This window comes from Hemitrygon akajei, chromosome 4, assembly GCF_048418815.1.
Source record: "Hemitrygon akajei chromosome 4, sHemAka1.3, whole genome shotgun sequence".
NCBI lineage: Eukaryota > Metazoa > Chordata > Chondrichthyes > Myliobatiformes > Dasyatidae > Hemitrygon > Hemitrygon akajei.
The window spans coordinates 81,072,669-81,096,574 of record NC_133127.1 but is presented as its reverse complement, the minus strand read 5'-3'; the positions used below and the strand labels follow the sequence as shown (position 1 = coordinate 81,096,574).

The following is a 23,906-nucleotide window of genomic DNA, read 5'->3' as shown; positions in this document are numbered from 1 at the left end:
CGGGAATGGGACCCGCTCTCAGGGTCTCACGACTGGCTGTTATTCGACATACCAAGAATGCAGCCTAGATTAGCTTGCCTTCGGAGTTTTGGAATTTGTGGCTCTGGAGGCGGGCGGACATGAGGTTGGTGCCTCTGCAGGAAATTGGTGTGTCATGCGAGATGGAAGATCACTGGCTGTGTGCCTAGAGACCTGAGTTCTTTGGGCACAGAGCTTGGAAAAAGTGATGCAACGGACTTTTAACATTGTAAATCAGTGAGTTGTTTGTTATGTCTCCCTCTCGCTGTGAAACGGAGTCACCTCTTTTTCCCTTATTGGGGGGGGGGGGAGGAGGGAGGGAGAGAGAGGGAGAGAGAGGGAGGGAGGGAGGGAGAGAGGGAGAGAGGGAGAGAGGGAGAGAGGGAGAGGGAGAGAGGGAGAGAGAGAGGGAGAGAGAGAGAGAGAGAGAGAGAGAGAGAGAGAGAGACACACACACACACACACACACACACACTGTGGTATGTTGAACTACCAAGCGAATAAGTAATCTTGGGGGTACTGCAAGTTTGTGTCTTTATTGATGTTTTTCTGCACACTTGCACACTACAGTACATTTGTTCTTACCCCTCTCCTCCTCCTCAAATTCCAAAGCTCTTCTTTAACAATCTTTCAATAATATCACTGCCTTCTTTTAAAAAATTGTGTTTCAACACTTGAAAAAATCATGCTTTTAAGTTCATAAAAGAATTCCACTATGCTTAATCCATGAAAAACAGATATTTAGATGCATGAGGCCTTAGCTTTTGCAATTCATTCAACAGAAATTATTAGCATCATTTATCTTGTTATTATTAACGCTAACATAAAGAATTTTATATTGATGAATAGCTGATAGTCAGCTGCCAGCTTGTGCAGATCTCAGGCATGTTGTAAAATCAACAAAGCATAATGTTTATCATTTTGTAGTTTAGAAAATATGCTTATTATCAATTACATTTTCATTTTTCTCACTCCTAATAAGTTCTTCGCAAGGCCAAGTACTTATTTCTACTGATAGTTCATTGCTTAGATGAAAAATTACTTAGTATTAGCTTGTGGGCATTACAATTGGACATGCATTTTTTGAAACACAAAAAATATACAAAATGATTGGTACTCACAAACAACAGTAGTAATAATGGTGTGATGACAATCCCCTGAAAGAAAACATTAAATTGTTAGTTGTTCCTCAAAGGAAAAAATTGTAAACTTAACTTTATGAGTAGTGTTCATCCTTAAAGAATATTAAGCACCTCTGTGACCTTTCTGCATCCTTCAAACCGAAGTCTCAAAGAGGCGGCATCTGTCATTTAATGGCCCCCAATCTCCCAAGACATGCCCTCTTCTTATTACTACTATCAGAGAGGCGCATGGCCAAGTGGTTAAGACGTTCGTCTAGTGATCTGAAGGTTGCTAGTTCGAGCCTCAGCTAAGGCAGCGTGTTGTGTCCTTGAGCAAGGCACTTAACCACACATTGCTCTGCGACGACACTGGTATCAAGCTGTATGGGTCCTAATGCCCTTCCCTTGCCCAACATTGGTGGCGTGGAGAGGGGAGACTTGCAGCTTGGGCAACTGCTGGTCTTCCATTAAAAAAAACCTTGCATGGTCTTGCATGACCATGCCCAGGCATGGTCTGTCGAGACTAACGGAGGCCTACATCAGAGAGGAGGTACAGGAGCCTGAAGCCACATGCTCAACACTTTAGAAATAGCTTATTTTCCTCCACCATTAGACTTCTAAACAGACAATAAAACAACCCATGAACACCAGCTCAATATTTTTGCACTACTTATTTAGTTATATATATTTATATAAAATAATAAAAATCCCCGTTACTACTTTGGAAGTCTGTTTCTCCAGAGCAGTATTAATATACCCATGGGAAGAAGCCCATCAATCGTAAACATGGCTTCAGAATTGTCCTCAGTACTGTTTCTGATGGAAAAAAAAGCGAAGATCGAAACATTGGTGCTGAGAGGAGGGTGAGAAGGAGAGGGAGAACTTATTACGGGTCGATGGATAAGGATTGTTATCATTTGGTCAGATGATACAGGAAAAGAAACAAGGAAATAGAATAATAAAGGAAAAAAGAGAAAATAAACTAAGGGAAGAAAGAGATGTCCTTACATCTGGTTTGCATAGAGAGAAGCATGAAAATGTTCTCCCTTACCAGTTCTATATCTCTCATAGCCAGAAATATGACAGGTATCTTCTTTTTGTGATTCTAGGAACACTTTCAGTACTCTGCTGATCATATAGGAATGGTAAGCATAGTGTCGACAGATTTAGTAGCCTATATTGAACAAAATGCCATGATCCCGTATCAACATTATTCTCCTCGCAGCAACTGGTTTACCATTTATTAGCTGGGTATCTTAAATTACTATAATTATTTTAAGTTTGTTCCCATTTGCAGAACCTGTACCGAACGACACAAGCTCCTGCATAGAGAGAGGGAGGAATAATATATATATATATTCAGACTGGAAGAGGTGGAAGGAGAAGTGAGAAGTTAAGGGGAAAACGAAATACAAACCAGTTGAAGGGAAAATGCAAAAATCAGGTGAAATGAGACCATTGAAATATCTTAAAACAATCATGAAAACTTTAAATTTGAGATCTAATACAAGTCATTAAGCACTGGGGTAAAGTGTGGATGCAAATTAGGAAACTGATGAATCACAGATAACAGTTACAGGAGTCCCATAAATTCAAAGGATTACTGAACCAAAAAGATAACAGCAGATAAGATTTTTAACCTGTAAAGGCTTCATTCAAAACTGACTTCAAAACAGAAGAAAAACTGGTGTGTGACTGATACACATAATTTTATTATGAACCTTAAGGCTGATTTATACTTCTGCATCAAATGAACGCCGTAGGTATGGCTTAGGGTACCTACGCTGTACCCTACGCCCTAGCCTGACGTGCACCTCTCCAAAAATGTAACTGCGCGTCACGGCGATGCAGAACGCAACAACTGTGATTGGTCTGCTTGGTAGCATCGTATTTCCTCCTGTCTATAGGCATACTGTGCGTACACTGATGCGAAATAATGGTTGGAGACGATGAACCAAATCGTCAAATCTACCTGCTGATAACTGAAAATATTTGAAATGCATTTCCTCGTCCATGTCTCTCAGTGGCTGGACAAGCACAGAAAATTCACCCTCCTTCTGCCTCAATCCGTTCAATGGTCATACGTACCATCTCCTCCGACGTAATCTCACTTTACTGTGTTGCAGTAATTTCAATAAAAGTAACCCTTGTTCACCATTTATTTACTCCAAATCCAACATGATGCGCTCAGTCACCATTAGAAACCCTACTGCCAACCAGCGTTTTGGCTGTGGATTGCAGAGCGACGCAGGCACACCAACGCACAGGTATAAGTGCTCACAAAGGCGCAGGACACTTACGAAGGCTACGGCGTAGGACACTACGCAGAAGCATAAATTAGCCTTTTGTCATCAGCTAGTGGCAAGGAAGAGATAGCTATGGATTGAGAGATCACAATTTCCAGATTCAAAGTAAATTTATCAGAATAGATTATACAGTCAGCCCTCCTTATCCGCGGATTCCGCATGTGCGGATTCAACCAACCGCAGATCGGGAAAACCCGGAAGTTCTCTCTCCAGCACTCGTTGCTTGAGCATGTACAGATTATTTTTTTCTTGTCATTATTTCCTAAACAATACAGTCTAACAACTATTTACATAGCATTTACATTGTATGAGGTATTATAAGTAATCAAGAAATGACTTAAAAGTACAGGCAGTCCCTGGATTACGAATGAGTTCCATTCCTGAGTCCGTCTTTAAGTCGGATTTGAAGTCGGAACAGGTACATCTGGTATTATTTAGCATCAGTTAGTCAAACATTTTTCTTAGTATATAGTACATATTTTACCTTTCTATGCATATAAAACACTTATGAAACATACGTATTTCAATCATTTAACCACTGCGTTGCTTAGTAATAATCATAGCTTTCATCGGGGCAGTGCCTTTCACATGCTCCATTAAAATTGTTCTGATCGTGGACCGACTGTAGCCGAACACTTTTCCAATGACCGATGGCGTTTTACCTCTTTCTGATCTCGTTACTACTTCCACCTTATTTTCAATCGCGATCGTGATTATTTTCATGAACAGAAACACTGCAGATTCAGAGCAGCGCCGCCAGGTCCTAATGTCCACTGCACAGAGACATTTAAATAAAGTCTGGTTCCGCTGGGTCCTAAAGACCACTGCACTATTACATGTTAAATAAGGGACTTGAGCATCCGCAAATTTTGGTATCCGTGGGGGGTCCCGGAACCAATCCCTCGCAGATAAGGAGGGATAACTGTTCTTATGTCACCATTTACAATCCTGAGATTCATTTTCTTGCAGACAATCACAGTAAGTACAAAGAAACATAATAGAATCAATGAAAGACCACAGCCAACAGGATGGACAACAAACTATCTGCAAAAAAAAACACAGATGAATAATAAATAGTGAGAACATGAGATGAAGAGTCTTTGAAAGTGAGTCCATAGGTTGTGGGAACTGTTCCATGATGGAGTGAGTGAAGTTATTCCCTCTAGTTCAAAAGCCTGATGGTTGAGGGGATAATACTTGTTCCTGAACCTGGTGGTCTGGGTCCTGAGGCTCCTGTACCTTCTTCCTGATGGCAGCAGCAAAAAGAGAGCATGGCCTGGATGGTGGGGTCCTTGATGATGGATGCTGCTTTCTCTGCATAAATGTCCTCACTGATGGGGAGGGCTTTACCTGTGATGGACTGGGCTGTATTCACTACTTTTTATGGGTTTTTCTGTACAAGAGCATTGGTGTTTCCAGAACAGGCCATGACGCAACTAGCCAATATACTCTCCACCACACATCTATAGAAGTTTGTCAGACTTTTAGATGGCATGCCAAATCTTTGCAAATTTCTAAGCAGAGGCACTGCTGTGCTTTCTTCATAATGGTACTTAAGTGCTGGACCCAGGACAGATCCTTTAAAATGATGACACAGAGGAATTTAAAGTTGCTGATTCCCTCCAGATTTGATCTCCTAACGAGGACGGGCTTATGGACCTCCAGATTCTTCCTCCTGAAGTCAATAATCATCTCCTTGATTTTGCTGACATTGAATGAGAAGTTGTTGCTGTGACAGCACTCAACCAGATTTATGCCATTTTGCCTTAGCTGAATATTTTCCATGGTGATTAAATTGGATCATTAATTGCTCACTTAAAATTAACTTAAATGGCCTTTAAGTGACCTGATTGTTGATAATCACTGCTAATAAAATACCTTCACAGTAACTTAACAAACATTGCATTCCTTAAGATTATGGAGATTTTTTAATATGTAAATAGTTTCTTTTCTCACTCTTTTCATTCTTCTCTGCAATCTAAACTTCCACTCTCCATTTTTCTTGTAGTACTACGGTAATTCCTTACTGCATTCAACCGCTTCAACTCACCAAGCTTGGTCTCTTCTCTTGTCTCTCAATCCTCAAACCTTATTGCTTAACAAGAAACACTATCATTGTTCACTAAGGATCTTGTGTTCTGTTTCCTTGGTTGCCCTGTTATCAGCTCATATATCAAACATTTTTGTAGGCAAAATAGCTGTATATGCAAAAAGGGCACACAATGAATTCACCTGTATCATCAGAAATTCAGCTACTACTGATATATTAATTTCAAGTGTGGATTACATTCTAATGCTAATTTGTTAAAGCATTATTAGCAACAACTGTATTTTATTTAATGTTCAAGTAGGGCATCCTTCACAAATTTGATAGAATTTATTCTCTACCTAGATTCTCTACTTGTTACTGTTTATGTTTGAAACACATGGACCAATCTTTCTTAACAATCTTCTCTATTACAACGAAGTACCCTTATGTTCAGTGCAAAAGCAACGATTATATAGCTCTTGTAAGAGTAATCATGCCAGCTTACTTTCTTTGGACTTTTGTATCCTTCTGCCATTAAGTAGGCCAAAATAAAGAGCTAGAAAGGACTTACAATCAATATGCCTGCATAAACATTAACAATATTTCCTCTTATTTGATGATATTTGCAGAACAGGCAGAATCAATATAACACTTTTGCAGTGCTACTATCTATTTTTTTAAATTCTGAAATACAGCGTGGAATCAGTCCTTCTGGCTCTTGGAACCATGCCAACAGTAATCCACTGATTTAACCCTAGCCTAATCATGAGACAGTTTACAATGACCTACTAACCGGTATGTCTTTGGACTGTGGGAGGAAATCAGAGCACCTGGAGGAAAGCCACACGTTCATGGGAAGGACATACAAACTCCTTACAGACTTCACTGGAATTGAATGCTGAACTCCGATGCCCCAAGCTGCAACAGCATCGTTAGTAATTGCAACGCTACCATGGCAGAAACTTACAAAGTTGCTCTGTTTAACATTGAACTATCTAAAAATTTCACTTTAAATAACTAACTGCATTGCATAAACCATTAACATGCCTCGGCCATCTTTGAGATAACTAATGAAAAAGAAAATTGATGATTTTATTTAAGAATCATTGGCTTCTCAATGACAGGAATTTTTCAACAATGGTTTAGATAAAAGAATGTTAATTAATATTTTGTTAGTAGGAACCAAGCTGATAATTATGCCCATGGATAAATGTTTAAAGGCTATGTGAATTAAACCCAATTCATCAAAGTATAAATTTATACAGAAATTTTGAAAGGTATATAGTTTATCAATTTAGAACTCAGACACAAGTAGATGAAAATGTGAAAATGTTTGAAATGCTGTCACTCTTCATCTGCCTATATATTTGACATATATAATGAAATTTTCATGTAGCCAAAGAGCAAAGCATAGAAGAGGTTGTATGGCATATTGTATGTGTACTGGTTCTCTTCCAGAAAAGTTCAAAACTAATCCAATTTCTCCAGCAGAAATGTCAACCTCTTCCCCCCTTAAAAGATGCAACAGCCTCTGGCTTTACTATTCCACTTAGCAGTTTTCCCCAACTACATTGTTAGTTGCCATTTTAGTGATACGTCAACAATGACTTCATAAAAAGAGAAAAAATTTGTTGCTATTTCACTCATGTGATCAAAACTTTGTAATTTTTTGAGGAAAACCTTTTAAATCACTCTTCAATTCTCACTAGATACAGGCTACAGTCCTGTTCTCTATGTCTCATTTCACTCTGTGCCCTGTGTACATCATGATTCCACAGGACTGTTGGAAAAAACAAGTTGTACCTCCTCCCATAGATGCTGTCTGGCCTGCTGAGTTCTGCCAGCATTTTGTGTTTTTATTGATAACAGTGCCACTGGTTAAACATCTAGAACTGTCTCTCTTCTTAACCAGACAATTAAAAAAAAGGCAAGACTGAAAATGTAAATTGAACTGGTAGACTTTTTAAGAGACAGAGAGGAAAAGGTCAGACTAAGAAAGAAACCTGAAAGGAGAATGGTTGAGGATTTGCAAATTGTTTCCTGTTTCTTCTTGAAACAAAAACATGAAATATAAAACAGCAAACACGAGGAAATCTGCAGATACTGGAAATTCAAACAACACACACAAAATGCTGGTGGAATGCAGCAGGTCAGGCAGCATCTATAGGAAGAAGCACTGTCGATGTTTTGGGCTGAGACCCTTCGTCCTGACACAAAATGAGTTTGAACGCCACTTCAAAGATACCGAACTGAAGCCTGCAAAGTTCAAAGTACATTTATTAGAAAAGTATTTTTAACTATATGCAGCCTTGAGCTTCATCTCCTTACAGGCAGCCACAGAACAAAGAAATCCAATACAACCCATTAAAAAAACAGAAGACTGTCAAACACCCAATGTGCAGTAAAAAAAAACAAATCATACAAACAACAAAAGCTAGCAAACAACTGAAGTTCATGAAAGTGAGTCCACAGCTGCAGAGCCAGTCATCTCTGCAGCCAATCCAGTAGATATTTTAACTAGCCCATCCCTTAAGTGTCACATGGAGTCTAAACAAGTTATTGTGCTGACAGTTCCTGCACAGAAAAACAACTAAGACCAAAATATTCAAAACTCTATACAGTTTTATTCTATTCAAAGGTCAAGACCCTACTGGTAAAAAGTAAAATCTTCAATTTTGCACCAATTACAGATTTCAGTTGCAAGTTCAAGCATTTAAAATATGCTCACTCTTGTGGCAAAAACTTGTAATATCAGCAATGAAACAAGCTATGTAGACTATCAGGTAGGTACTGAATTTAACTGCACAATCTGAACAATAGATCAGACGTTCTGTGGTAGTGATGACAGCAGTGGACCACAGATTATTTGCCACAGAATGAACAAAAGATGATGAAATTGGCAAGCAGAGAGGAGAATTAACTCGAGTGGAAGTGAAGAGAACAATTCTTATTCCACAATTTTAATCACACACCACCAATAACATAAATCTCTGGAATTCCCTCCCCATGCATTGTTGCTTCTTTCCTCCTTTAAAATGTTCCTTAATATCTATTTCCCTGAACAAGGATTTGTAGCTTTGCCAAATGTTGGCTGATAATAAATATAAGAGGTTCTGACAGAAGCTGGAAATCCAAAGCAACACACACAAAATGCTGGAGGAACTCAGCAGGTCAGGCAGCACCTGTCATCAGGTCCCGAAACATTGACTATTTATTCATTTCCACAGATGCTGCCCTATGTACTGAATTCCTCTAGCATTTGTATGTGTTGTGTTGGTTGATAAAAGTCTTTACAAGAACATTGACATGTTTTTGGTACCCCAAAAGGACTATAGAAAAGTTTTCAATTTTTGTATCGCAGGCTTCAGGGAATCCTACAGCTCAGAGAGGCAAGGACAGCTTTAGGAAAAATGCAGGTTCCTTTTATGATAACAGTATTGGCTATTGGCTAGAAAAGCACTTTGATGCTTATTTCGTTCCCTGAGATCAGACAATCCCCAAATCAGATTCTTCAGGTATTTCCAAGAGCATAGGTAAGCTCATTCAGCCCATCATACCTATACTGGCTTTCAGACTATTCCCAACAATCACATTCTTTCACTGATTTTCCCTTCATCCTTATCTCTTTCACATAACCACCAACACTGGGGTTAATTTACGAAAACTAATTAACCTATCAGCCAATGCATCTTTGGGGTGTGGGAGGAAACCGGAGCACTCCAGGAGAATATCACACAGTCATAGGGAGAACAAATGAACTCCACACAGACAACACCAGTGGTCAGGATCGAACCTGGGTTGCTGAAACTGTGGAACAACTAACGTGCTGCTCTAGTATTACCTTAGGAGTCAAGGGTCAAAGCGTGTGGGTGAAAGGCAAAGTCGACATGAGGTCAAGGCATGTTGGGGTGAGGTTGTAGCATACTCGAGGCAAAGTCAGGACAAGCGGAGTGGAGCAAAGTCAGAGCAGAGAAGAGGCAGGTTCAAGGCATGTTCACCTAAACCGATAGTGAGGCTTGATCAATCTAAGCACCAGGCCAATTTGGAATGGTTGGGTATGGGCCAAAACATGGTGGCAGGGTCCAGGCCCACAGCATATTGATGTGACAAGGCCTGGGTCCTAGCGTGAGGATGGTTGGATGATTTAAACACCGGGTCAGGTGGATTGAAAGGCAGGGTTTTGGGACAAGAGGCGAGGGTTGGGCTGGTTCTGCTCATTGCTCCATGGCATTTACTTGGCTCTGCTTTGAATTAAGGCTGAGGCTATGGCCTATTCAGCTGCTCTGGAATCTGTGTTTGAGGGCTCTGCACAGAACTGAGGCTGAGATTGTGGCCTGCTCTGGGCTTCGTGTCTATGGACTTAGTTTTGTTGTCAATGCTATTTGCTTACTTTTATTGTTTGCATGATTTGTTTTTTCTCTCTCTGCACACTGGGTGTTTGAAGGTTTCTTCTTATGGGTTCTTTTGGGTTTCTTTGTTTTGTGGCTGCATGTAAAGAGATGAATCTCAAGGTTGTATAATGTACAAATGCTCTGATAATAAATGTACTTTGAACTTTGAAGATTGGAGCTCTGACCAGATCAAGTCTCAACATTTCATAATTGACTTTGGATTTTATTATCTTACACTACCTGTCTAGTACTAGAAGTTTGCAGTCTGAATTCTGCTTGGGCAGGAGTTCGGCTGGTAAATCAGTTTGACTTCTAGCTGGAAATCTTGTCAAAAGGGAAAAAAAATCCATCATGTGAAGTTAAAATCTCCACAGCATGAGAGGAAACCATCCAATATTTTGCCCCCTCTCACCCTGTTCATATAACAGCAAACAACAAAAACTCAGGATATGTTTCAAGGTTGTATTTACTCATTTCATACACAATATTTTATAACGGGTTTCCACCATCAGATATATTTCATTCATAGGTTGTTTCTCTGTGCAAGAAACATAACCTATGAAGTTGCCACTAGATGGCAAAATAAGCCCATTTGCAAGAAGCAGTTTATCTTTCAGCTTATTTTACATATTCCTCAAAGCGTCAGGAGAAGGGAAAGTCTGAGGAAATAATACTTCTGTTTGATCAAATTTCTTGACTTCAATTATTTTTACACGGAGTAGTTAATTCTACAGAAAAAGGTGGCAGTGAAGATTAAAGATATCAATTTTATTTGGGAAAAAGTAACCCATTGAAACCACTTCAGTGACATTAACCAAAGATAGAATCTGATTACAGACCCATAAATAGTGAAACTAGATCAAGGTTCCCCCCCCCCAAATATCTACTCCCAGTCCTCAAAAAAGCTTAATTCTAGGAATATAATTGAACATCTTATGGGCTATTTTGTGCTACATTAACATAATACTTCTATGTGTGATCATATATTTCCACTTTATGAATAAGGGTTAAAAATGCTAAGTTACATAAGGTACCCATTATTATAAATAATCAGTGGGTCACGATTGAAAAATCATTCTTTATCTTAAGAGACACAGACACAAATTGCTGGAGGAACTCAGCAAGTTAGATGCTAACTGACCTGCTGAGTTCCTCCAGTATTTTGTGCCTATTGCTTTAAGATTTCCAGCGACTACAGAAGCTCTTGTATTGCTTTATATAAAAGTCCTTGACCATAATGGTAACATTCTTGTCTGATAATCAAGTTAGCTTATTTTTGGAAAAAAAGCATCCTGATGAGATCTAACAATTGAATAAATGATAGTTACAAGATATCTCTCACTCAGCAAGATGAAAGCCATACTTTTAACCTTCATAACAAAAATCACAAAGATATTTGTTGTTGAACATACATAAAAACAATCAGCAAGTCAGCAGCATCTATGCAAAAAGGAATAGAGCTTAGGGTTTCAGGTCAGTGGTCCTTTATTTGAACTGGAAAAAAGAGACAATCAAGAGAATTTTAAGTTGCAGAGAAGACAGAGGGAGAGAGAGAGAGAGAGAGAGAGAGAGTAAAATCTATGATAAGGTCAAATTTGTAAATGGAGAAGTTAGAAGGTTGTTAGTTTGTCAAGTTTATTGTCATCAACACAAGCAGATGTTTGCATAGATGCAATGAAAAGCCTACTTGCAGCAGCATCATAGGCAATTGGCATCGTATATTCAACACTCAGAAGAATAACATAAAAACAAGAAAACACAGACAAAAAGTGAAATCTATTTTAGTGTTAAGTTATTACAATGTTATAGTGTTGATAAACTGTACTGATTAGGATTTGTCAGTTGGTTTAAGAACAGCTTTTGAAGGAGGAAGCAGTTCTTAAACTTAGTGGAGTGGGTCTTCAAGCCTCTGTAGCTCATATCCAATGGTAGCTGCAAAAAAAAAATGATGTGATCTAGATGGTAGGAATTTTTGATTATGCTTGTTGTCTACTTGAGGCAGTTCCTCCTGTAGATATTATCAATGCCCATGATGCACTGGACAGATTCTTGATTTCCTGTGCATTTGAATTACCAGATCACAATACATCGGTCAGGATGCTTTCAACAGTACATCTTTCGAAGTTGCTCTTTTTGGTGACAAGTTGAACTTCCTTAATGTTGTAAGAAAGTAAAGATATTGGCGCACTTTCCTTATGACTGCATCCATGTGAACAGCCCAGGATTGGTTATCCAATGCATTAATGCCTAGTAACTTAAAGCTACTGACTCTCCATTACCAATCCCCCAGTGTAGACTGGTACATGTTTGCCCTCCATCCCCTTTCAGAAGTCCACAATCAGCTCTTTAGCTTTGCCAAAGTTGAGTGAGAGGTTGTTGCGGAACCACTCATTCAAGTCCTATCTCGCTCCAATAAGCTGACTCATCACCACCAGAGATTCATTCAATAACAGTAATATCATCATGAATTTGTACATGGTATTGGAACTGTGCTTAGCCATACAATCATGTGTGCATAGAAAGTAGAGGAGGGGCTAAGCACACAGCCTTGAGGTGTATCTGAATTGATGTTCAGTGAGGAGGAGATATTGTTACCAATCCTCACTGATTGAGATCTGTCAATGAGGAAGTTTGAGTACTCAGTTTTACAGGGAGGGTCAGAGGCCTGGGTCATGAAGTTTCATGATAAGTTTGAATGAAATGAATGTGCTGCATGCAGAGCTGTGGTCAATAAATGGTAGCCTGACATAGGAGTTCCTGTTGTCTAGATGGTCCAGAGCACTGTGAAGAGCCATAGAAAATGTATCTGCTGTTGACCTATTATGGCAAAAGGCAAACTGGAATGGATTCAGGTCATTTCTGAGGTAGGAATTACTTTGCACCATTACCAATCTCTTGAAGCACTTTAATACAGTTACAACCAGACGTTAGTTATTGAGGGAAATTATCACACTCTTCTGGGGTACCAGTATAATAGATACCTTTTTGAAGCAGGTAGGAACCTCAGATCGCAGAAGCATAAGATTGAATTTGCCTATAAATACTCCAACTCAGTTAGTTCACACAATTATTTAGCATTCAGTCTGGTTTACTGCTTGGACCAGACACCTTTAATGGATTCACCTTCTTGAAGAATACCTCAGTGTTAGCCTCAGAAACTGAGGCTACAGGGTCATCTGAAGATGTAGGGGCTCATGTGGGTGTGCCATAGGTGTCTCTATCAAATTGTGTATGGAAGGCATTGCACTCGTCTGAGAATAATAGGTCATTACTACTTACTTAGTGTTATGTGTTGTTAATAGCAGGGTTGTGGGACACACAAAGCAGATTAGGCTGTCCTAACAAAAAATGAAGTAAGCAAACTGGCAGAAATAGCCAGATCTGATATGTAAAGAACATGTAAGTAATCTGAAGTTGGAAAATTTGATTCTGAATTTGGAAGAGTGCAATGTGAACAAACTTTAGATGAGAACCTATTCTTCAAGTTTGCATTGGGCCTCACTATAACCATTATAGAAACACATGGAGAGGAGGCAGCATTGTGAATGCTAATTGTTCCCTGTCCATGAAAGGAAGTGCAAAATTGTTTGGATCTCTGTATGGTGTGAAGGGGAGAAGTAAAAAGATAGCTGTTGCATTTTTCAGCTTTGCCTGGGAAAGTGCAATCAGAAGGGAAATGATTTGTGTGGAAGGAAGAGGAGACTAGAGAGGTAAGAAGAGAATAATTTCTTTGAAATGCTGGAAGAGAATGGAAGGACAATGCGTGTCTGGTAATAGATGGAGCCCACAGAAATTACAAATTATGATACATCGAATGTGGAGGCAGATGATGATCAGGTGACCTTTCCGTCCAGGAAGAATGGGGGGGGGGGGGGGGGTGAGAGCTGAGGCATGGAAGACAGAAGAGTTGTAGTCAGAATAAGACTCAGGTTTAATATCACCGGCGTATGTCATGAAATTTAACTTTGCAGCAGCAGTACAATGAAATGCACGATGAACATAGAGATAAAATTATAGAATGTATACATTGCCTATAAAAAGTATTGGAAGTTTTCATGTTTTATTGTTTTACAACACTGAATCACAGTGGATTTAATTTGGCTTTTATTTGACACAGATCAACAGAAAAAGACTCTTTTGTGTCAAAGTGAAAACAGATCTCTACAAAGTGATCTAAATTAATTACAAATATAATTAAATTATAAATTAAATTACACAAAATAATTAATTGCACAACTATTCACCCCTTCAATTCAGTATTTAGCCGATGCACCTTTGGCAGCAATTACAGCTTTGAGTCAGTGTTGATAGGTTTCCATCAGGTTTGCACATCTGGATAACTGTTCAAGCTCTGTCAGGTTGCATGGGCATCGCAAGTGAACATCCCTTTTCAAGACCTGCCACAGATTATCAATTGGATTGTGGCCTGGACTCTGACTTGGCCACTCTAGGACATTAACTTTGTTCTTTTTAAACCCTTCTTGTGTAGCTTTGGCTTTTTGCTTGGGATCATTGTCTTGCTGGAAAACAAATTTTCTCCCAAGTTACAGTTCTCTTGAAGACTGCATCAGATTTTCCTTCAGGATTCCCCTGTATTTTACTGCATTCATTTTACTCTCTACCTTCACAAGCCTTCCAGGGCTTGCTGCAGTGAAGCATCCCCACAGCATGATGCAGCCACCACTATGCTTCACGATAGGGATGGTGTGTTTTTGATGATGTGCAGTGTTTGGCTTACACAAAACATAGCATTTAGTCTGATGGCCAAAAAGCTCAAATTTGGTTTCATCAGACCATAGAACCTTCTTCCAGCTGACTTCAGAGTCTCCCACATGCATTTTGGCAAACTCTAGCCAAGATCTCATGTGGGTCTTTTTTCAACAGTGGTTTTCTCTTTGCTACTCTCCCAAAAAGCTGTAACTGGTGAAGCACCCGGGCAACAGTTGTTGTATGCATAGTCTCTTCCATCTCAGCCACTGAAGCTCGTAACTCCTCCAGAGTTGTCATAGGTCTCTTGGTGACCTCCCTCACTAGTCCCCTTCTTGCACAATCACTCAGTTTTTGAGGAAGACCTGCTCTAGGCAGATTTACAGCTGTGCCATACTCTTTCCATTTCTTGATGATTGACTTAACTGAAGTCCAAGGGATATTCAGTGACTTGGAAGTCTTCTTGTATCCATCTTTTGACTTGTGCTTTTTAATAACCTTTTTGCGGAGTTGCTCGGAGAGTTCTTTTGTCTTCATGGTGTAGTTTTTGCCTGGATACTGACTCACCAGCAGCTGGACCTTCCAGAGACAGGTATATTTTTACTAAAATCAACTGACACACCTTGACTGCACACGTCTCCAAAAACAGATCTCTATTTAACTTATTATGTGACTTCTAAAGCCTGGCTGCACCAGTGATGATTTAGTGTGTCATATTATTTTGTGTTTTATATTTGTAATCAATTTAGATCACTTTGTAGAGATCTGTTTTCTCTTTGACACAGAAGAATCTTTTCCTGTTGAGCAGTAAAAAAGCCAAATTAAATCCACTGTGATTCAATGCAATAAAACAATAAAACATGATAACTTCTGGGGCGGGGGGGGGGGGGTGGTGAATACTTTTATAGGCACTGTATGTATATTAAATAGTGCAAAATTGAAATTTAAAAAAAAGTAATGAGGTAGTGTTCATGGGTTCAATGTCCATTTAAAAAAAAGTCAGATGACAGAAGGGGAAGAAGCTGTTCCTGAATCACTAAGTACGTGTCTTCTCATTGATGGTAACAATGAGAAGAGGACATGTCCTGGGTGTTGGGGAGTCCTTAATGATGGACGCTGCTTTCTGAGACACCACTCCTACCACTCCTTGAAGATATCTTGGATATTACTAAGCCTAGTATCCACAATGGAGTGGACTAATTTTACAGCTTTCTGCTGCTTAACTTGATCCTGTGCCCACCACACCACCCCCCCCCCCCCCAAGATGGTGATGCAGCCAGTCAGAATGCTCTCTATGGTAGTTAATTGCTCTGTGTACAGGAGGAATGAGTCATATTGGGAAGCATCTGTGTAGAACATCTCATCATTGAAGCAAATGCAACAGAGATGGAAGAACTGTGAGAATGGAATGGAGTCCTTCTACAAGGTAGTGAGAGAGGAAACTAGATAACTATGGAAGTTTGTGTCCGGAATGGAAATGAGTGGTTAGCCTATTCTCTGATTGGGAAATGGACAGAAAAAGAAAGGAAAAATTAGTAATTGACTATATGAGGGTAAGGGCCGAGTGAAAAATGGCAGCAAAATGAATGAAATTTTCACAAGAGCAAACACGAGGAAATCTGTAGATGCTGGAAATTCAAACAACACACACAAAATACTGGTGGAACATAGCAGGTCAGGCAGCATCTATAAGGAGAAGCACTGTCGACATTTTGGGCTGAAAACCCTGACGAAGGGTCTCGGCCCGAAACGTCGACAGTGCTTCTTCTTTTAGATGCTGCCTGACCTGCTGTGTTCCACCAGCATTTTGTGTGTGAAATTTTCACAATCTGTATTAGTGCAGGGGGCAGCACCATTGATGTACCACAATTACTTGTTAATAAAATTTTCAACATTAAGGTTTAGTGATTTGAAGCTCATATTTTTATAATGCTGACAATACACAATTCACACAAAATGAAATTCAAAAAAAACCACTGTTCCATTTCACTTCATCCGGTAAAAATACGATTTTATAATTGATAATAGACAGTGCTTTATTTGTCCACATTAACATAGTCTTCTGGAAACAAACTTGCTATGGAATCTGTAAATTAATGAAACTTAGCTTCAGGTGCTTATAAAATAATGCATGATTTATGTGCTATGTTGCAGGATCTTTAATTATTTAACCTAGATCTAACTTCAGGTTATTTACATTAAGATACTGCTATTAAGTTAAAGTTACTTCATGGGCATTAAAGTCTATAACACACAGGAACGCAGGTTAAAATTCTGTGTGGAATTTTGTCTCCTGCATATCATGGCAACCAGAGATGACAGAGGTATATTAAAAATGTTTCAACAATATTAACACATGCTGTAAATACTTAACCTCTCAGCTGGACTGATCAATAACTTATCAAGCACAGATAGAGCAAGGTAAGAGGACAACATTTGATTACTAATTTGGCTGCATAACAATAAGTAATTTCATGGGTCTGTTAAAGATGACAGATATAGGGTGCTGATTGGAAAGCATGTCAAGTACAAGCAGAAGTGAAGCTCACCTCATTTTGCCATCTATATCTCATAGGCGCGTGACAGCAAGCCAGAGATCCCAAACAAATGATACACATTGATTCTGAGAGTACAAGCATCTCCACAGCTTCCAGGCAGAACATGAGAGGAAGAGCTTAAAAGGACTAAATAACTGTTAATAGCTTTGAGAATGAGCATGATAGCAATCAGAGATAAACTTTGGTAAAACTGCAATCTGGGATAATTGTTGTTCTACTAGTGAATTACACCATTTGTAGAACACAGAGTGTCATAACTTTAAGGCATGAGGCATATAATCTGCTGATGTACATGTTCTAATAAAACTTTAATATATTTTGGCCCAGCTTTAATGAAGTACCATAAATATCAGAGTGGTGTGTGAAATAATTGGAAATTTGGAGCTGACAGTGCTCCTTTGGATTTGCAGTCTATACTTTTGTTAATCATTGCGATCCTAGCATGTAAACAGAGCTGATGAGCTCACTTTTTATGAGCAAAATGTAAATAAGTTAATACCAAATCAGAGTTAATTACACCCTTCACAAAAATGATAGTTTTCTAATGTGGATCTTCTTGTGGCAACACTCCTGTTCACGTAAATGCTTTGGGTCAAGCTTATGGATGTAAAAGCATTGTACAGTGGTCAGTCCAATATTTATTAGTCGCTGTTAAGACACAGATAATAGAAACTTTCTGAGGTCCTTCAGACAAAGCGGGTGCCAGTGCGTGGACCAGGGGTGTTGCCACACACCTTGTGTTTCACCCCTGATTTTAAAAAAAAGTGTTCATTATGACAAGGCCATGCTCCAAGAATGTTATCAAAAGAAGGGCCTGATGAAGTTGGTCTTTTCTACTCCTTCCTGGCCATTGACATTGGATTGCATCCATTCCCATCCTAGCATGAAGATGCCCAAGGGATCAATTTGTTTTGCTGTGAGATGCAGACCAGGATAGTCTTCACTATCAGAATAGAAGTGTATCTGGGTGTCATCTGAAGCCTTCAAGATATGATGAAGCACAACATGAATTCTGTCCACTTACAGGCACAATGCACATTACCTTCACTACATGGCAATACCAAGCCAACGTAGGGAGCAGCCCCAGCATTATACATGTCCTTCTTCAACCTCACCAAAGCTTTATGACTGTAGAAGGACTGTGAACACCATTCTCAAATTTGATTGCTTACAAAAATTTTGTCATCTTACATTTGCTCCATGACAGCATGCAAGCCATGATATCTAATTAGAAGTAAGTTAAATCGTCAAGGCAAACAAAATGCTGGTAAACAGAATTGGTACACATGATATGATGGTCAAACATTGACAGGGTAGGTTGAATGACTTGTTTCTGTTCTGTATGATTTTATGATTAACCAATCTTAGTGAAAACTGATGTCAAACAAGGCTTGATTGCCCCAACACTTCACTCAATCTTTCTCACAGCAATAGACTATCCATGGAAATACAGCTAAGTTTGAGAACAAATTGGGAACTGTTCAACTTATGGTAACACCATTCCAGAACTAAGTTCACCCTAAGCCCAGTCATTGAATTGCAGTATGTTGATAACGTTCATCCTCATGCTCAATTGGAGCCTGAGCTCTAAGACACCGTCAAGTCGTTTGCTGATGCATATATAGTTATAAGACCAGAATCATTGACCATTTGTCCTTGCTTGGACGACACTGTACTTTGACAATAAAATGTCATTGCAAGACTGTAGAAAACATAGTCCACTTCACAGATCTTGGGAGTTACCTCTCAGATAGGGCAGATATCAGTGATGAAATTTACTACTGCCTTCAGTGTTTCAGCTCAGCCTCTTGTTCAGCAATAGATTACTTGAAAATCAAGATCTCAGATCTGGAACAAAATTCACGGTCTTCCAGGCATCAGTGATCACTGACCTCCAATATGATTCTGAGACCTAGAGTACCTATTGGAAAAGTACTATCAATTATTACTCAAAATCCTCCAAATACAATAGAAGGATCAATATCAGAGTCCTCTCCAAGGACATCCCCAGCACTAAGGCCCCAGTTACTCTCAATTGGTCATGTTGCTCAAAGAGTCATACTGCAGAGAAATAAACACTTTGGGCCATCATGACCATGTCAGCCACTAAGTAGTATTCCATACTATTCCATTTTCCAGCACAAGGTCCATAGTCCTCCATGCATTGGCAATTCAAGATAATTCTTAAATATTGCCAGAGTAACTACTTCCACCACCAACTCAGGCTCTGCACTCCAGAATCCAAACACCTTGTGGGTGAAAAAATCTTCCTCAGGTCTCCTATAGACAATTTATCACTTATCCTAACCCCATGTCCTTTGATTTTTTATTTTATTTTGTATGCCTCTATCAGGCTTCCTTCATTTGCTTTAAGGAAAACAAACACAATCTACCTATTTCACCTCATAACCAAAACATTCTATCCAAGAGAACATGTTGGTAACTCTCCACTGTACTCTTTCCAATGCAATCACATTCTTCCTAAATGAAGAGAAATACACACAATACTCCACTTTTGACTTAAACAAAGTTTTATAAAGTTGTACCATGAGCTTCATTGCTCTTGTATTCATTACCCTGACCATTAAAGACAATGCATTTCACATGTCTTCTTCACTACCTTATTTGCCTGAGATCAATGGACTTATACACCAGGATCCCTAGGTTCTTCAATCGATCCCAGCGTCCTACCATGTATTGTGCACACACTATTGAAGCTTTATCATCGGAGCAGACTGCGCACAATGTACCAACGGAAAGATTCAAGGACCTTCTCAAAGTTTCCTTGAAGAAGTTCACTCACCTTCCATCGAGGAACCTCTGGATCAAGACCACTCAAAGCGAAGAACAGCATTTGGGCAGTATTGACAACCTTGAGGCTATGCAACAGATGGGCAGATTAGTTCTGCATAACTGGCAGGAGTGCAGGGTGCCACAAACCAGTTAGCAGCCACCTACTGCCCCATCAGTGATTCCCTCAGTGGCCAACTTAGAAGCCACTAAAACTATTTGGAAGTAAATCATCCTATATCAGAGGGACTCCCTAAGCTGCCTAAGAGCTGGAAGTACTTGTTACTGTATATGACTGGTCACTCCTGAAGGTCATGGTCCTTGGTGAGGAGGCAAAATACAACATATCCTACCTAGATCTATCTGACCAATAATGCAGTGTTAGGTTTTTCAAAGATGTCTTTACTGGGATATGTGGAGTAATGCAGGAAGCCCTTCAGCCATCTCTCTTCGTGGATTGCTCTCCTTGCGGAGGCTAAGGTGATCCTGATTCTGAAGGTTCTTATGATGGGAACTTTTGAAACTATTGCGCAAATCTTGGCTGCATCATTCAATTCACAGATGTCCCCCAGCATTATGTCAAACGAGAAATGACTTCATCTATTCTGCTTTCAGTGACAACCAGATAGCCTCTCCAGCACTACTATTTGTCGGCAATTGTGCCTTCCCATAAGTGGATGCAGTCACTTATACATTCATGTGCTCACAGTTCCCATTAAAAACTTGGGTAATATTATCAACAAGTCAGATTTCTATTTCTACAAGGTGCAACTTGTTATGAGCCCTAAAACAATTTCCCTTTGGACCCTGGCTCCTCACACCTACTTTTATGTGCCTTTGTAATAGGATCCACACAAGAACATGATAACTAGAGAAAGGACCACTGGTCAAAAAATGAGATTCTGTTGCCTGCAGGTCTGGGGGGTAGGGGGCATCTAGTGCCAGCTATCCACATGGTATGCAGCATGATCTTAGGAGCACAAAACAGCTCTGCACCTGAAGACCATGCCACAGATCCTAAAGAACAGCAAGCACAAGTAGAAGGCTGCAGCTACTCGAGAAATGTTATGACTAGCACTTAGCGCCTTACCTTACAGCTAAACCAATGAGAAAAGCAATAGCCACAAGGGATAAATGGGGATATATCTCTGATAGCAAGACATTTTCCTCAATGAGCTTGCAGTATTGTAGTCTCTCAAGCAAAACCAATAAACATCTCCACACTTGAATGGTTGCCAACAATATAAATCAATCTTAATCAAGTGACAAATGCCCAAAGACATTTATTAATTTCTTACAGGCTGCTTTGCATACCACCTGTACTCAGTGTAAACTGAGTACTGAATATAGGAGTTGAAACATCAAGTTGCAGCTGTACAAGCATTGGTTAGACTGCATTTTGAGTATTGTATACTGCTCTGGTTGCCACACTATAGAAAGGACATGGTAGTAACAGAGAGTGCAAAAGAACAATCACCAGTGTTGCCTGGAATAAAGGGCAAAATTCTGGTGAAGGTGAGGGAGAGAAATTTAGAAATCTGTCTATTTTTTTTATATAAAGGAGAGGGCAATGGATATCTGGAATAAGTTGCAGGAGGAGGTGGTGGAGGTAGATACAATGACAACATATAAAAGCAGTTTGGAGAGGTACTTGTTTAGGAAAGGCAGAGAGATATTAGCCTAATGCAGGTAAATGGGATCAGCGTAGACAGGCATCATGGTTAGCATAGATGAGGTAGGCCCAAAGGACTCATTTCTGTGCTGTACAATTCTGTGATTTGAGAACAATTTTTGTGAGAATGTAAAATTTATTTGTTTATTGCTCCACTGAGTGAAGATTCTCATATCATGAGGAGACAAACTCCCTTATGGGGCTTTCCTTTTAACTATTGCTGTAAAATAGATGCTTGCAGGGCTGGAAATCAAAGGAAGTAGTTCAGCAATTTTCACACAATGAACTGAAAGCTCTTTAATTCTGACTATATAGAGCAATATTTATTAAAGTCATAATCACAGTCATAGTCATACAACATAGAAACAGGCCCTTGGGCCCACCCTATCAATAGTGGCCATCAATTTACCTACCCATACTAAATATATTTTACAGCACTCAGCTTACGGCCTTCAATACCATGACTTTACAAGTGCTCACCTAAATACTTCTTAAATATTGTTAAAGTACCTAACTCCACCATCCCTTCAGGCAGTGAATTCCAGATTTCAACCCCCTCTCTGAATGGAGAAAAAATATAAACCACAAATAGCCTCAGAACCAATTACTCCTTAGCTTAAATCCATGCTCTCTGGCTTTAAGTACTTCTGCTAAGGATAAATGTTCCTTCTAATTTTTCCACTCACAATTTTGTATATGTCCTCCCTCAACTTTTCCACTCTATCCAGTCTCTCTTTATTTTTGAAACAATCCATCTCAGTGAAAGCAAAAGCCCAGTGTATCACCTCTTCATCTTTTCCAGTCCAATCACATCCTTCCTATAGTGTGGCAGCCAGAACTACACAAAGTACTCTAACTGTGGTTTAACTGATGCTTTGTACAAATATATCATAACTTCCTTGCTTTTATATTCCATGTCTCAGTTTTCACAAAATGCATCACATTTTTTCAGAATTAAATTCCACTTGCCCCAAACATTCCTTCCTTCCACTATTGAGGAAAATGTGCCACCTAAATTATGTTCAGCAACCTTACTCCATCAGCACCTTGAAACCCTGTGAACTCTGCCACCAAGAAAGAGGGAAGCAAGGACAGGGGAATATTAGCATCTGGAAATTCTCTTCAATTTTTGCACCACACTCCTTTGGTTGAAGAAGGAAGTTTATCACTACCTTCTTGAGGGCAATGAGAGATGGTCATTAAAGCTGCTCTTGAATTCAAAATTTGAAAAATGATTAAAGAAGACATGCATATTATTGTCTGTTTGCACTGTGGTGATTGAAAATTCCTGTTCTCGATCAGGATATTAGGATTTCTCTGGCATCAACAATTTCTCAGGTGTTACCCTCAATGGCACACCCAACATACACTTTTAGGCCAACATTTATGTTGCCGGTTAATCATGTATAAGGACTCATTGTGGGAGCCCTTGTAAGACATCTGATACTCTTAGCCTAAAAGAGGGTCAAGCCTTTCAGCAGTGTCTAGCATATGAACTACCTGCTTTATCATTAGGTGCAGATACACCCAGCCCTGAGAAACCAAACAAGGTCATTTGATTCCAATCAACTGGCTTACTGATCATTATAAAATGTCTCTGGTGTTTCCCTCTCCCTTCCCCTTTTCCCAGCCATGATTCCCCTCTCCCTGCCTCCTTTCCACCGCCAGCCTACAACGGAGACTCATATGAGAAGCAGGTTTATTGTCATTCACATGTCATGAAATTTGTGGGGTTTTTTGCAACAGGAGCAATACCGTGCAATATATAAAATTACTACAGTGCTGCGCAAAAGCCTTAGGCACACTAGATATATATATGTGCCAAGATTCTTACACAATTCACACACACACACAAAACAGATGGCAATCTTGTCATTAATATACTAACCTTGGAATTATTTCAATTTTTTCACAAATAAACTTCCCAAATTTATCCACCCCTTTTCTCACGATGCTTAATTTTTCAGTTTGGTTCTCGATACCCCTACAATGTGCTGTACACAGAACTATTTAATGTGTTGGCTTACCAAAGCATTAGTTTTATTATGGATTTCTCTGAAAGTACAGTTTTTGAAAGTCAAGGGTAAGTGGATACATTATCATCTTAGGTTACATCCACACTAGACCGGATAATTTTGAAAACGCCAGTTTCGCGTAAAAACGATAGGCGTCCACACTATGCATTTTTGAAAATATCTCTATCCACATTGAAACAGAGATTTCGGCGAATTTCCTCCTCATGTGCAGGACACATCTACCGAAAACAAGCAACATGTTTGGTGTTGAATCTCACCGTAGAAGTGTGCGTTTGTGT

At 39.4% G+C, this 23,906-nt stretch overlaps 1 protein-coding gene across 3 annotated transcripts in view; it reads right to left on the bottom strand.

The window, feature by feature from the left end:
• slc10a7 (solute carrier family 10 member 7) overlaps positions 1-23,906 on the bottom strand; it is a 233,959-nt gene that overhangs the window by 76,757 nt on the left and 133,296 nt on the right. For all 3 annotated transcript variants that reach the window (XM_073042940.1, XM_073042942.1, XM_073042941.1), the window contains exon 6: positions 1,140-1,175. In XM_073042940.1, coding sequence (XP_072899041.1) covers positions 1,140-1,175 — 36 coding nt within the window. The remainder of the gene's footprint in view (positions 1-1,139; positions 1,176-23,906) is intronic.